Source organism: Pristis pectinata, chromosome 3 (assembly GCF_009764475.1).
Source record: "Pristis pectinata isolate sPriPec2 chromosome 3, sPriPec2.1.pri, whole genome shotgun sequence".
NCBI lineage: Eukaryota > Metazoa > Chordata > Chondrichthyes > Rhinopristiformes > Pristidae > Pristis > Pristis pectinata.
The window spans coordinates 136313746-136327660 of record NC_067407.1 but is presented as its reverse complement, the minus strand read 5'-3'; the positions used below and the strand labels follow the sequence as shown (position 1 = coordinate 136327660).

The window sequence follows — 13915 nt, the reverse complement described above, 5'->3', positions numbered from 1 at the left end:
TCCCCCTTCATCTTCCTCCACTACAAAGATAACAAGCCAAACTTGTCCAATCTCTCCTCATGACTGAAACACTCCACTCCAGGCAACACCCTGGTGAATCTCCTCTGCAACCTCCTCAGCAGGCACGGTAGTGTAGCAGTTAGCTTAATGCTATTACAGTGCCAGCTACCCGGGTTCGATTCCGGCCACTGTAAGGAGTTTGTACGTTCTCCCCGTGTCTGCGTAGGTTTCCTCCGGGTGCTCCGGTTTCCTCCCACATTCCAAAGATGTACGGGTTAGGAAGTTGTGGGCATGCTATGTTGGCGCCGGAAGTGTGGCGACACTTGCGGGCTGCCCCCAGAACACTCTACGCAAAAGATGCATTTCACTGTGTGTTTCGATGTACATGTGACTAATAAAGAAATCTTATCTTATCTAACCCCTCCACTGCAATCACATCCTTCCTCAGAGTCATAGAGGGGTGACCTTCAGCCCATTGAGTCCATGCTAACTATCAAGCTGCCATTTTCACTGATCCCATTTTATTCTCCCCACACCCCACCATCTCCCCCAGATTCCACTACTCACTTTCACTAAGGGGCTACTCACAGCGGCCAATTAAACTACCATTCTGCACGTCTTTGGGATCCCTGAGCACCCGGGGGAAACCCACGTGGTCACAGAGAGAACATGCAAGTTCCACACAGACAGTGGAGACACAAGAGAATGCAGATGCTGGAATCGGGAGCAACCAACGAGCTGCTGGAGGAACTCTGCAGGTCGAGCAGCATCTGTTGGGGGGGTGGGGGGTGGGGGGAAGGAAATGTTGACGTTTCAGGTCAGCATTTCCTTCCCCCCATCCCCCCCCACCCCCTGTCAACATTCCTGTCCCCTTACAGATGGCCCTGCTCCAACAGATTGTGTATTGCTCCACGCAGACGGCGTCAGGACTGAACCCAGGTCTCTGGTGCCTCTATGACTCTCCATCCTTCTGAGAGTTCGATGTGTGTGTACCTTACACCAGGGGAACCCAGGAGTTGTACCAAGTGACCAACCAACTGATAGATATCGACCTTACCATACAGAGTATTTCTGAAAACGTGGATGTGGAGTCACTGGAATGACACACCTGTTCAGTCAGGAATCGCCAGTGCCAATTGACTTGAGAGGCTGAGCAGAGCTGTCTGGGACCCAGGAACGAGAAGATGTAGAGGGACAGGAAGCGTGGCAGAACAGTGGTGAAATCCACCTTGTCTACCAGGATGGTCTCGGTGAACCAGTCCCGGGTAAACCTGGAACAAAAGCAGAAAATGCTGGAAATACTCAACAGGTCATGCAGCATCTGTGGAGGGAGAAACAGGGTCAATGTTCCAGGTCGAGATGAACCTGTAAACCCTCACTGCCTCTCAAGAGACAGAAACACGGATGTGATAGTAACGCAGTAACATTCCCACTGCCTCGGGAAAGCAGCCAACATAATCAGAGACCCCTCCCACCCCGGTCATTCTCTCTTCTCCCCCCTCCCATTGGGCAGAAAATATAAAGGCCTGAGACATGTACCACCAGGCTCTAAGGACAGCTTCTGTCCCACTGTTATCAGACTCTTGAACGGACCTCTAGTACAATAAAAGATGAACTCCTGATCTTTCAGTCTACCTCATCGTGGCCCTTGCACTTTAATTGTCGACCTGCACTGCACTTTCCCTGTAACTGCAACACTATATTCGGCATTCTGTATTCCTTTTGTACCACCTCAATGTACGGAATGATCTGTCTGGATGGCACACAAACAAAACCTTTTCACTGTATCTCGGTACATGTGACAGTAATAAACCAATTCAAATTCCTCAGGGATAGTCCGGCACAGAATTTGATCCAACTGATCAAACCTTCACCCATTTTGCAAATGGTTGGTGCAAGACATTTTCTTCAATTGTTGCTGCAATGCTTTGAGGAGTTTAAAATATTTTAATTGAAGGCAAATATTTACTATTGAACTGTGAGAGGCACAGTGGCACAGCGGGTAGAGCAGCTGCCTCACAGCTCCAGAGACCCGGGTTCAATTCTGACCTCGGGCGCTGCCTGTGTGGAGTTTGCACCTTCTCCCTGGACCACGTGGGTCTCCTTCAGGTGCTCTGGTTTCCTCCCACAGCCGAAAGACGTGCAGTTTGCCTGCCATCTAGACAGATCATGCCATACATAAGAACACTGAGGTAGTACAAAAGGAAAACAGAGTGTTACGGTTACAGAGAAATTGCAGTGCAGGTAGACAGTAAGGTGCAAGGGCCACGACGAGGTAGATTGGGAGATCAAGAGTTCAGATAAGAGGTCCATTCATGCTGCTTATCTGATGCTATGTGCCTGCGATGCTGCTGCAAGTAAGCTTTACAATGCACCTTTGCATACATGTACTTGTGTATATGACAATAAACTTGAGTTTTGACTTTGACTTTCAAGAATCTTATAACAGCAGGATGGATACAGTCTGTCCTTGAGCCTTTTGTGGTATGTGTTCTCAGGTTTTTTTATCAGAGAGGGGCTGCCTCATCAGCCACCAAGACACAGGGGAAATAACACAACGAAGCAAAATACTCAAACCAGAAACATGTTATGTACGGTGGTGTAGCAGTTAGCGTAACGCTATTACAGCGCTAGTGACCCAGGTTCAATTCCGGCCGCTGTCTGTAAGGAGTTTGTACATTCTCCCCGTGTCTGGGTGGGTTTCCTCCGGGTGCTCCGGTTTCCTCCCACATTCTAAAGACGTACAGGTTAGGAAGTTGTGGACATGCTATGTTGGCTCCCGAAGCGTGGCCACACTTGCGGGCTGCCCCCAGAACATTTTCAGTAAAGCAGAAAGGTGCATTTCACTGTGTGTTTAGATGTGACTAATAAATAAGTATCTATATATCTAATTGACTTTATGGTGACTGTTAGACGACTGTCAAAATACCACTTCTATTACACCCCTGCTTCGTTAACACTTACTTGAGTTGTGACTTGCTGCAGCGCATTAAAATACTGTGTATAAACCACTTCCTCTGCTTGTCAGTCCACAGGTCAAACCAATGACCTACAAGTGTCACTCTCTCATCAAACAGCTGCAAGAGAAGGGTGTTGTTATTCCATCGAGAGTGGCCAAGAAATCCCAGTGGCGCAACGATGCAGGGCCCCAGTAGAGGGAGCCAGCGGCATGGTAGTGCAATGGGCTGGCAGGAGGAGCTCCTACACTAAACTTACACAGTAAGAAGTGAGAGATGGTCCCAGGGAAGCGTAGGATAGGTTAGGATCGGATATCTTTTTTGTCACAAGTGCATCGAAATACACAGTGAAATGCATCTTTTTGCGTGGAGTGTTCTGGGGGGCAGCCCATAAGTGTCGCCACGCTTCCGGCGCCAACATAGCATGCCCACAACTTCCTAACCCGTACGTCTTTGCAATGTGGGAGGAAACCGGAGCACCCGGAGGAAACCCACGCAGACACATGGGGAGAACGTACAAACTCTTTACAGACAGCGGCCGGAATTGAACTCTGGTCGCTGGCGCTGTAATAGCATTACGCTAACCGCTACACTACTGTGCCTGATTCGCAGCTCCCAGTGCCGGGATATAGAATCTTTTGACCCATGCTGCGCACTCTGGGAGCTGGCATAGACCCGATGGGCTGAATATCCTCCTTCCATGCCATAATGTGCAGTGAAACTCTGATAATCCGGCACACTCAGGACTGTAGTGGTGAAGATTTTCTGCACTGTTGGATGTTACTTGTATTAACACCCCAATGCACTTTTAATTCATTTATTTGAAGATGCTACACAGTATTATACTAAGTTTTCCAGTGAGTCTGAAAGTTTGAAGGGAGTGCAGGAGCTGGGGCCCCAGTGGGTGGAAAGGCAGCTTTACTGTGTGGAGTTTGCACACTCTCCCTATGACTGTGTGGGTTTCCCCCGGGTGCCCTGATTTTGCTCCCACATCCCAGAGACGTGCAGGTCGATGGGTTAACTGGCCACTGTAAATTGCCTCTAGCGTGTGGATGGGTGGGAGAATCTGAGAAGAGTTGATGAGAATGTGGGGAAAAAAAAGATTAACGAAGGATTAGTGTAAATGGGTGATTAGTGTAAATGGGTGATTGATGGTTGGCACAGACTCAGTGGGCCGAAGGGCCTGTTTCCGTGCTGTATGGGTTGCATGGAAGTTAGTGGTGGAATGGGACTGATGGGATTGTTCTGAGGGCTGGCATGGACTCAATGGACTGAATGGCCTCCTTCTACGCCACAAGAGAATATGAGAATTTCATATCAATCTATCCAAGCTGACAATCAGTCAGGCACATGGTACAAGGCCAAGGTGCATATCTTACTGAACTAATATTCATGATACTAAGAACCAGAGCCTTCACCCCGTGCTGACTGATCCACGACGGCTTTCCCTCCAGATTGGCTCCACTTTAAAACTCCCGTCTTTAAATCCCAGCCCCTCCCCTCTCCCAAAGTGCTGTCTCCAAGTTCTTAGTATTCTCCAAATTGGGATCTGTCTGCCACCATTTTAAAGATGGCCCCTCCACAGCCAGGCTCCCCAGCACACTGGAGCACTCTCTCCATGCCACCCCTCCGACTGTGCAGTGTTCCTACAACAGTGAGTGCTGTCCTAGAGTCACAGAGCACAGAAACAGGCCCTTCGGCCCACTCAGTCTGTGCCGACCATCAACCTCTGGTTTCACACTGATCCCATTGTATTCTTCCCACATTCCATCAGCTGCTCCCCCCCCCCCAAGATTCTACTACTCACCCACACACTAGGGGCAATTAATCTACAAACTTTGGGGTGAGGGAGGAATGGAGCACCCAGGGGAAGCCCACGTGGTCACAGGGAGAAGGTGCAAACTCCACGCAGACAGCGCCTGAGGTCAGGATCGAACCGGGGTCTCCCAGGCTGTGAGGCAGCGGCTCTACCCGCTGTGCCACTGTGCCGACCCTGCTGCCTGTCCCGTCCCTTCCACAGAGGAGTTCTCCAGCCCCACCGACTCCCCAACAATGCAGTACTCCTGAAAGAAGCGTCTAAGATTATGAGAACCACAGGTAGGGTGGATAGTCAAAAGCTTTTCTCCATGGTAATGGAGGGCTAGGTTTAAGGTGAGAGGTAGGAGATTTAAAGGGGATCTAAGGTTTTGTCTTAAACAGAGAGTGGTTGATATCTGGAACTCGCTGCCAGAGGAGGTGCTGGAATCAGATACAATCGCTATGTTGAAGAGACATTTAGACAGACACTTAATTAGGCAAGGCATAGATGGATATGGACTTTTCCCAGGGAGGTCAGAAGTCAAATTCTAGAGGCATAGCTTTAAGGTGAGCGGGGTGGGGGGAAGTTTAAAGGAGATTTACAAGGCAAGTTTTTTTTAAACACACAGAAGATGGTTACTCCCATCAGGGAGGAGGTACAGGAGCCTGGAGACCCACACTCAACGATTCAGGAACAGCTTCTTCCCCTCCGCCATCAGATTTCTGAACGGTCCATGAACACTACCTCGTTATTCCTCATTCCTTTTTCTTTTGCACTTTTTATTTATTTTTGTAATTTATAGTAATTTTTACGTCTCTGCACTGTACTGCTGCCACAAAACAACAAATTTCATGATTATGTCAGCGATAATAAACCTGATTCTGATAGGTGCCTGGAACGAGCTGCCAGGAAGATGGTGAAAGCAGATACAATAGTGGTGTTTAAGAGGCATTTAGATAGACTCATGAACAGGCAGGGAAGGGAGGAATATAGACCATATGCAGGCAGAAGGAATTAATTTGGACTGGCCTGTTCCTGGGCTGTACTGTACAGGGCAGGCACGGTAGTGTAGCGGTTATTGTAACACTTTACGGTGCCAGCGACCTGGGTTCAATTCCGGCCGCTGTCTGTAAAGAGTTTGTACGTTCTCCCCGTGTCTGTGTGGGTTTCCTCCAGGTGGTCCTGTTTCCTCCCACATTCCAAAAGACGTATGGGTTAGGAAGTTGTCAGCATGCCATGTTGGCGCCGAAAGCGTGGTGACACTTGCAGGCTGCCCCCAGAACACTCGACGCAAAAGATGCATTTCACTGTGTGTTTTGATGTACATGTGACTAATAAAGATCTTATCTTATCTGTGTTATCTATGTCCCACGTAGGGCAAATGTGATCAGCGCAAATGGGCAAAAGGGTCGGCATGTACATGGTGGGCCAAAGGGCCCGTTTCTATGCTGTATCTCTATCAATCCCCCCCCCCCCCCCCCCCAGTGCTGCTGCTCTGATACTGTAACACGCGCTCAGCACTGACAATGCAGCGCTCCCTCCGTTTCTGCACCGGAGTGTCAGAAATGGAACCTGGATGAAAATTACTGCAGAGTTCAAACCAGTTTGATAAAAATCTGATAAAACCCAAAGCCAGAAAAAATACCTGAGGAGAAATAGGAGAGAAAGTATTAACTAAAGAGGGCAAGGCAAAAATATTATCATCGTTATGTTATTTTTCATTTATTAGCTCTAAGGTCAGATTCATTGATAAACCAAAGACAATGCTTATTGGCTACTAGTTACTATTCACCTGCTGATTGGCTGCCTTGTGTATCACCAGCGTCCATGTGCTGAATCTGGTTTGCAGGTTGACACTGGATTGCTTTGGGATGGATACTCTGTCCAACAGTTCCGATTCTCTGGAGCACTGGGCTAAACCCCCCAGCTCCCAGTGTCTGAGGCCACGTTGCATGGACCTCGATCTGGTGAACACTGCTGCATTAACACCGGGCCCCTTCTGCAACGGTGTGGCTTCCATCGCAACCCCAATGCCTCTGTTGCCCCTCAAGGGCCTGCGTTCAGGTGTGTTTAGCCTGCAAGACAACTATCGTCATTACTTTCGGAACAGAAGGGTGTCAGGAGATCAGTCAGAGGCTAAAAGCACGCTGCCTCTTATCGCCAGAGGTAGATGATTTCACTCCTTCACTATTGGTATTGGAATTGGTTTATTATTGTCACTTGTACCGAGGTATAGTGAAAAACTTGTCTTACATACCGATCGTACAGGTTAATTCATTACACAGTGCAGTTACATTGAGTTGGTACAGAGTGCATTGCAGTAGTACAGGTAAGAACAATAACAGTACAGAGTAAAGTGTCACAGCTACAGAGAAAGTGCAGTGCGATAAGGTGCAAGGTCACAACAAGGTAGATCGTGAGGTCAGAGTCCATCGTATAAGGGAACCGTCCAATAGTCTTATCACAGTGGGGTAGAAGGTGTCCTTAAGTCTACTGAGGGGAATGAGGGTTGGTGTGGACTCTGTGCTTCGAGGAGGCTGTGTCTGTGCTGCACCTCTCTGTGATTCTAAAGGGAATCAGAATCAGGTTTATTATCACTGACCTATGTCGTGAAATGTGTTGTTCTGTGGCAGCAGTGCAGTGCAAGACAGGTTCAGATTAAAAATCTGGTGCAGCAAATCGATCTGCTGCCACAGACACAGCTTCGATCCTGTCCTCAGGCGCTGTCGAATCTGAGGGGAGTTGTAGGGAGAATTAATGTAGGATCAGTGTGAATGGGTGGTTGATGGTTAGCACGCCCAACATGAGGAGAGTTGGTCGGGTTTAAGGTGCCTCAAGGACTTGAGAGGGTGTGGGAAGGCCATTTGGTGGGGATTCTTCAGGACAAGGGAGCTGGGTTGTTGAGGAAGTACCTCAGAAAAAGAGGTCAAATTCTGCAGGTCGCTCTCCCTGCACATTGAGGCTGACAGACAAATGGCTGAATGGAGACCAACAGTTTGTTGTTACTCAAGGCAGGGGACACAGAGTGGTACCACGTAACAGATCTCTAAGTCGGTTTACAGACTCCACAGCCACTTGCTATTTCTGCAGCCAGGAACCGGTGTTATTTTGTTTTCTTTTCAATCTTTTTATTGAATTTCAAATTAATTCAAATTAATATACACAACATTAATGATTATACATATGGTGCGAAGAGATCGGGATAACGGTAATAAGTTAATATACATACTCACAAGGAGTAAAAAATATAATCTGGACCTCCCGCTCTCTTGCTAAGGGAGCATGATACAAAAAAAAATTGAAAAGAGATTTAGTTATATGAAAAGAGAACCCCCAAATCAAAATAAAAATAAACAAAAGCAAACCAAAAAACTTCAAAACAAAAACTGGACTGATATTTCTTCGGTTAAAAAAACATTATTATGTCGTTAGCTCCGCTCCTCTAGGTGTTATTGTTTTTACCTGTACTACCTCAATGCACTCTGTACTAACCCAATGTAACTGCACTGTGTAATGAATTGATCTGTACGATCGGTATGCAAGACATGTTTTTCACTGTACCTCGGTACAAGTTACAATAATAAACCAATACCAATACCAATATATGCAGTGTGAGAAGTTGCAGCCTCTATTTGTGTATCTGAAGGGGCTGCTCCACAGGTTTTGGCTGCACTTGGGAGTGGGGGGGGGTGGGTGCCTGGCCAAGGTGGCCATTCACGGGTCCAGGGAGCGGGCAGTCAAGGGTTCTGCCCCAGCCGATTGCCCGCCCCTCTTCCGGGGTTACGAGAAGGAGAAGGAGCACAGGGTATCCACGGGTTTATTGGGGGCCACAGGGAATACAAAAGAGGACACAGGCAGAGGATGCAGACAGCGCAGGATCTAACTGAACGGCAGTACAGGACTCGAGGGTCTGAGGTGCCTTCTCCTACGCCAGGGTTCACTGCTGTTCTTTAGCCCATCTTCCCCTGCAAATCCCTCCTTGAGGGCATTGGACAGTCACTTGCTCTACCTTAGCAGGTTGATGCAGTAAATGTCTCATTAATCCCTTCCCCATTAAACTCAGAAAATACAGAGTTTTGGTCTGTGAGACACTCCTGATGCACCTGGTGCGACATACGCTTCTCAGCTGGTTAACTTGCCCTCCTGAAAGCACTGTCCTGTTAAAAGTCACAAGAAAGGAGACGGAGATGGAAATTGGCTGGCATGTTACAACAGCGATCGCCAGAAGTACTTTCGTAACATGGAGACACAAGAGATTACAGATGCTGGAACAAATGATCTGCTGGAGGAACTCAGCGGGTCGAGCAGCATCTCTGGGGGGCTGGGGAGGGAATTGTCAGAGTTTCGGGTCAAGACCCTGCATCAGTCCACAGATGCTGTTCAACCCACTGAGTTCCTCCAGCAGGATGTTTTTTACTTTCGTAGAATGTTCTGATGATTCGTAGAAAGTTCTGTGGAATTTGTTGCCATGGGCGGCTGTGGAGGCAAAGTCATTGGGTGTATTTAAGGCAGAGATTGATAGGTATCTGAGTAGCCAGGGCATCAAAAGTTATGGTGAGAAGGCGGGGGAGTGGTGCTAAATGGGAGAATGGATCAGCTCATGATAGAATGGCCGACCTGCTGTTTTGTCTTATGGTCTTATGATTGAAGACCATTCACTCACGACACCAACTCAAGATAAATGAGAACAGTACAAGGAACTTATGAGTTCCACCCACTCTATCTTGAGGGACTTTTCTCTCTCCCTCTCTCATTCTACTCAACATTCCTACAAAAGCTCCCAGAGGTATCGCGCCTCCCTTAACGACAGACTGAAGTGGAAAACTGAAGCTCTTTAAGTGAGATTTCTTACCTTTCCTCCTGAACCTTTGCTCCGCCACTGCTTAAGCTGTGTGTGCGTGCACGAGTATCATAACCATGGCAACAAGATACACATGAAACCCAGTTTGGCTGGTGTCCCTGTGGGTGAAATTCCTCAGCAGACTCTTGCATTGAACTTTCTTCTTCATTTCAAACACATCAACCTCGCCACCAAATGCAAACATAAAGAAATAAACTCTGCAATTAATTTTCACTCTTTTTGTGACCTGGAGTGCTTTGCCCAAAAGCATTCACTCCTGACATGTGAACATAAAGTTCTAAGAATCAGAATCAGATTTATTATCACTGATACATGACAGGAAATTTGTTTTGCGGCAGCAGTACAGTGCAAGACATAAAAATCCATAATTTACAAAATAAATAAATAGTGCAAAGGAATAACAAGGTAGTGTTCATGGGTTCACAGATAGTTCAGGAATCTGATGGCGGAGGGTAAGAAACTATTCCCGAATCGCTGATTGTGGGTCTTCAGGCTCCTGTACCTCTTCCCTGATGGGAGTAACAAGAAGGGGGCATGTCCCAGATGGTGAGGGTCCTTAATGATTGATCCCACCTTCTTGAGGCACCGCCTCTTGAAGATGTCCTCAATGGTGGGGAGGGTTGTGCCCGAGATGGAGCTGGCTGAGTCTACAACCCTTTGCAGCCTCTTGCGATCCTGTGCTTTGGAGCCTCCATACCAGGCGGTGAAGCAACCAGTCAGAATGCTCTCCGCCGTACATCTGTAGAAATTTGCAAGAGTCTTTGGTGACATACCAAATCTCCTCAAACTCCTAATGAAGCAGAGCCGCTGGCGTGCCTGCTTCGTGATTGCATCAATGTGTTGGGCCCAGGACAGATCCTCTGAGATGTTGACGCCCAGGAACTTGGAAGCTGCTCACCCTTTCCACCGTTGACCCCCTCAATGAAGTCAGTTCATTGGTCTTGCTGACATTGAGTGTGCTGTAGACCTGTTGTGGCAGTAGGCAAATTGCAGCGGGTCCAGGTCCTTGTTCAGGCAGGAGTTAATTCTAGCCAAGACCAACCTCTCAAAGCACTTCATCACAGAACATGATACCAGGTGAAAGCTGTTAAGTTCTACGTTAATACTCCAGTGCAGTGGGGAGTGCTTGACCCTCTTTCCAATGAAATGTTAAACCGAGACTCTGCCTGCCCTCTTGCAAATTTCTACAGATGTACGGTGGACAGCATTCTGACTGGTTACATCACCGCCTGGTATGGAGGCTCCAATGCACAGGATCACAAGGGGCTGCAGAGGGTTCTAGATTCAGCCAGCTGCATCACAGGCACAACCTCCTCACCATCGAGGACATCTTCAAGAGGCGGAGCCTCATGAAGGCAGCATCCATCACTGACCCTCACCATCTGGGACATGCCCTCTTCTCGTTACTACCATCGAGGAGGTGGTGCAGGAGCCTGAAGACCCACACTCAACGATTCAGGAACAGCTTCTTCCCCTCCGCCATCTGAACGGTCCATGAACCCATGAACACTATCTCATTATTTCTTTTTTGCACTATTTATTTATTTTTGTAACTTATAGTAACCTTATGTCTTGCACTGTACTGCTGCTGCAAAACAACAAATTTCATGAGATACGTCAGTGATAATAAACCAGATTCTGAGCTGCCAGTGGTGAGGGAGGTACACTAACAATATTTAAAAGATATCCATGGACAGGTACATGGGCCAAATGTGGGTAAATGGGACTAGCTTGGATGGGAATCTTGGTTTATGACTCTATGACTCTAAAAGCCCTGGATAAAGACAGCATAATACAGGTAGTTCTGCCAATAACATGCTCCCATAACGCAAATTGGTTATAACACAATTAGATTAGGGAATACTATTAGCAATACACAGACTGCATTGGTTATAGCATGATCAGGAAAACCTGTTTAAATCTGTGCTTTGAAGGCAACTACAGCCTGTTCTGCTGTAACGTGACTTTCTATAACACAAGGTTTCTTAGGAAGGTAACTATCACGTTATGTCAAATCTACCTGTACTGCATTGTTGGAAGTGCCATCGTTTGGAAGAGCTGGAAGATGGAACACACATCTGCTCTCCCGGCTGAACGTACAAGATCCCTGGGTTTCCTTTCTATTCGTTCCTTCAGTGAGTGTGGCCTTTGCAGGCTGAGCCAGCATGCAACTGTCCATGGCTGGATGCCCTTGAGAAGGTGGTGGTGAGCTGCCTTCTTGAACCGCTGTGGTCCTTGAGGTGTGGGAATACTGTTAGGGAAATGGTCACAAGATCACAAGAGCAGAAGTAGGCCATTCGGAACCATTCGATGCCTCGGAAGCATCCCTCAAGAAGGATATGAAAGGCTCCTACGTGTCCATCCACAGCTCGGGCTTCTGAGACTTCCTGCGTGCGATTGTCGACTGTGGCTTCGAGCACCCCTCTGAAGTGCAACACAAGTGCATTCCTCAAGCGATTCTGGGCATGGATGTGTTGTGCCAGGCCAAGTCTAGCATGGGAAAAACAGTGGTGTTTGTCTTGGCCACTCTACAGCAGCTCGAACCTGTCACAGGACAAATTTCAGTCCTGGTGATGTGTCACACTCGAGAACTGGCTTTCCAAATCAGCAAGGAGTACGAGCAGTTCTCAAAGTACATGCCAAGCGTGAAGGTCACTGTGTTTTTTGGTGGGCTCTCCATTAAGAAATGGTGCCATCCCTAGTCAGTGCTCCAGGGACATAGGTTCGATCCCGACCTCCGGTGCTGCCTGTGTGGAGTTTGCATGTTCTCCCCGTGACCGTGTGGGTTTCTTGTGGATGCTCTGGTTTCCTTCCACATCCCAAAGTCACGCTGGTAGGTTAATTACCCCTTCGGTATGGTCAAGCATCATAAAGAATCAAAGGGATGCTGATGAGCATGTGAGAGGGGATAAGTTGCGGACACAGAGGGAACTAAAGGGAAGAGGGGAATGGACTGACGGGATTATTCTCCTGGGAACCAGAGCAGACTTGATGGGCTGAATGGCCTCTTTCCATGTCCTAATAAACAAATAACATTATCCCTCCAGCATCACCAAAACATTGGCATTGTTATTTGTGGGATCTTGCTGTGCACACAATGGCCACTGCATATTTGACGAACTTCATTGACTGGCCAATTCATCAAAGGCTGAGGAGGGAAGAGGTGGGGGGAACTGCGCGGCACAAGGGATACCCTCACCTGGCACTGACGCAGAGTGCAATGGGTGGAACCACAGAGTAACGCACCGCATTACCACAATGTGAACCAGTGGGCAGAGGCATGTCTCGTTAAACCAGCAGCTTACAGGTTTAGAACAAGGCGGCAGGAGGCAGCCACTGTGTCAGAGTGGTCAAGAGCCGGGGCTGAGGGAGCTCTGTGGAGGTTTGTACAGCACAGACTGACAATCACAATATTCACAAATTACAACAGCACAGAAACAGGCCATTTGGCCCAGCAGTTCCCTGCTGGTAATTCTGCCCCACGAGTCTCCTTCCCCAAAATCATTGGACGTAGCCTTCTATTCCTTTCTCCCTGTTCATCCAGCTTTCCTTTATTCATTGCCTTTCCTCCTCTCCAAAACACACCTCTTTGACCAAGTGTTTGCCACCATTTCTGTTTACATGGCTTGGTAAATAAAATACTATCCAATTACACCCTGTCTGGGGATGGTTTGTGGATTCAAGGTGCTACGTGAACACAAGCTGTTGTTGGATATCCTCTGATACAACATACAACACACGATGCACCCGCAAGGCTTGGAGAATCATAGATGACCCCCCTCATCCCTCCCACAACCTATTTGTCCCACTGCTGTCTGGCAAGCAGTACCAGAGCATCCGGGCCAGAACTACTAGACTGTACAACAGCTTTATCCCCCCAGGCTCCTGAATACCCTGGAGGCAGTTTCAGACAAATGCCACGTCAAAAGTTCTGGTTTGCACAACGGCGCATAAGAACTTTGGCTGCTGCTGAACATGTTTATACACTTAGTGCAATACACCGAGTTCTGTATTTCCTTTGTCCAACTCAGTTTTGCACTAACCCTGCACTAATTTTGTATCCTGTATATACCATTTTTTGCACTATTTGTGCTTGCACAATTTCTCTGCCTGCGTTTATTGTATGTCCTCTGTTGTGAGAGTCTGGGGGAAATGACATTTCGTTCCATGTGGTTTACAGCATATCGGTGAATGACAAAGTATAACTTGAACTTGAGGTGATGATTCTATTCTGTGCGCTGGGGAGAGGGTCAGAGAAAAGGCAAAACTCAAGAGGAACAACCTCAGACAAGACGGTCA

The 13915-nt window shown here is 47.8% G+C and overlaps 1 protein-coding gene across 1 annotated transcript in view; it reads right to left on the bottom strand.

Moving 5' to 3' along the window:
- The window catches only part of LOC127568027 (epithelial cell-transforming sequence 2 oncogene-like), a 69259-nt gene extending 62484 nt beyond the window's left edge, over nucleotides 1-6775 (bottom strand). Inside the window, 3 exon segments of the mRNA XM_052011275.1 lie at nucleotides 1109-1271; nucleotides 2965-3077; nucleotides 6548-6775. Coding sequence (XP_051867235.1) covers nucleotides 1109-1271; nucleotides 2965-3077; nucleotides 6548-6775 — 504 coding nt within the window.
- Nucleotides 6776-13915: the final 7140 nt, after the last annotated feature.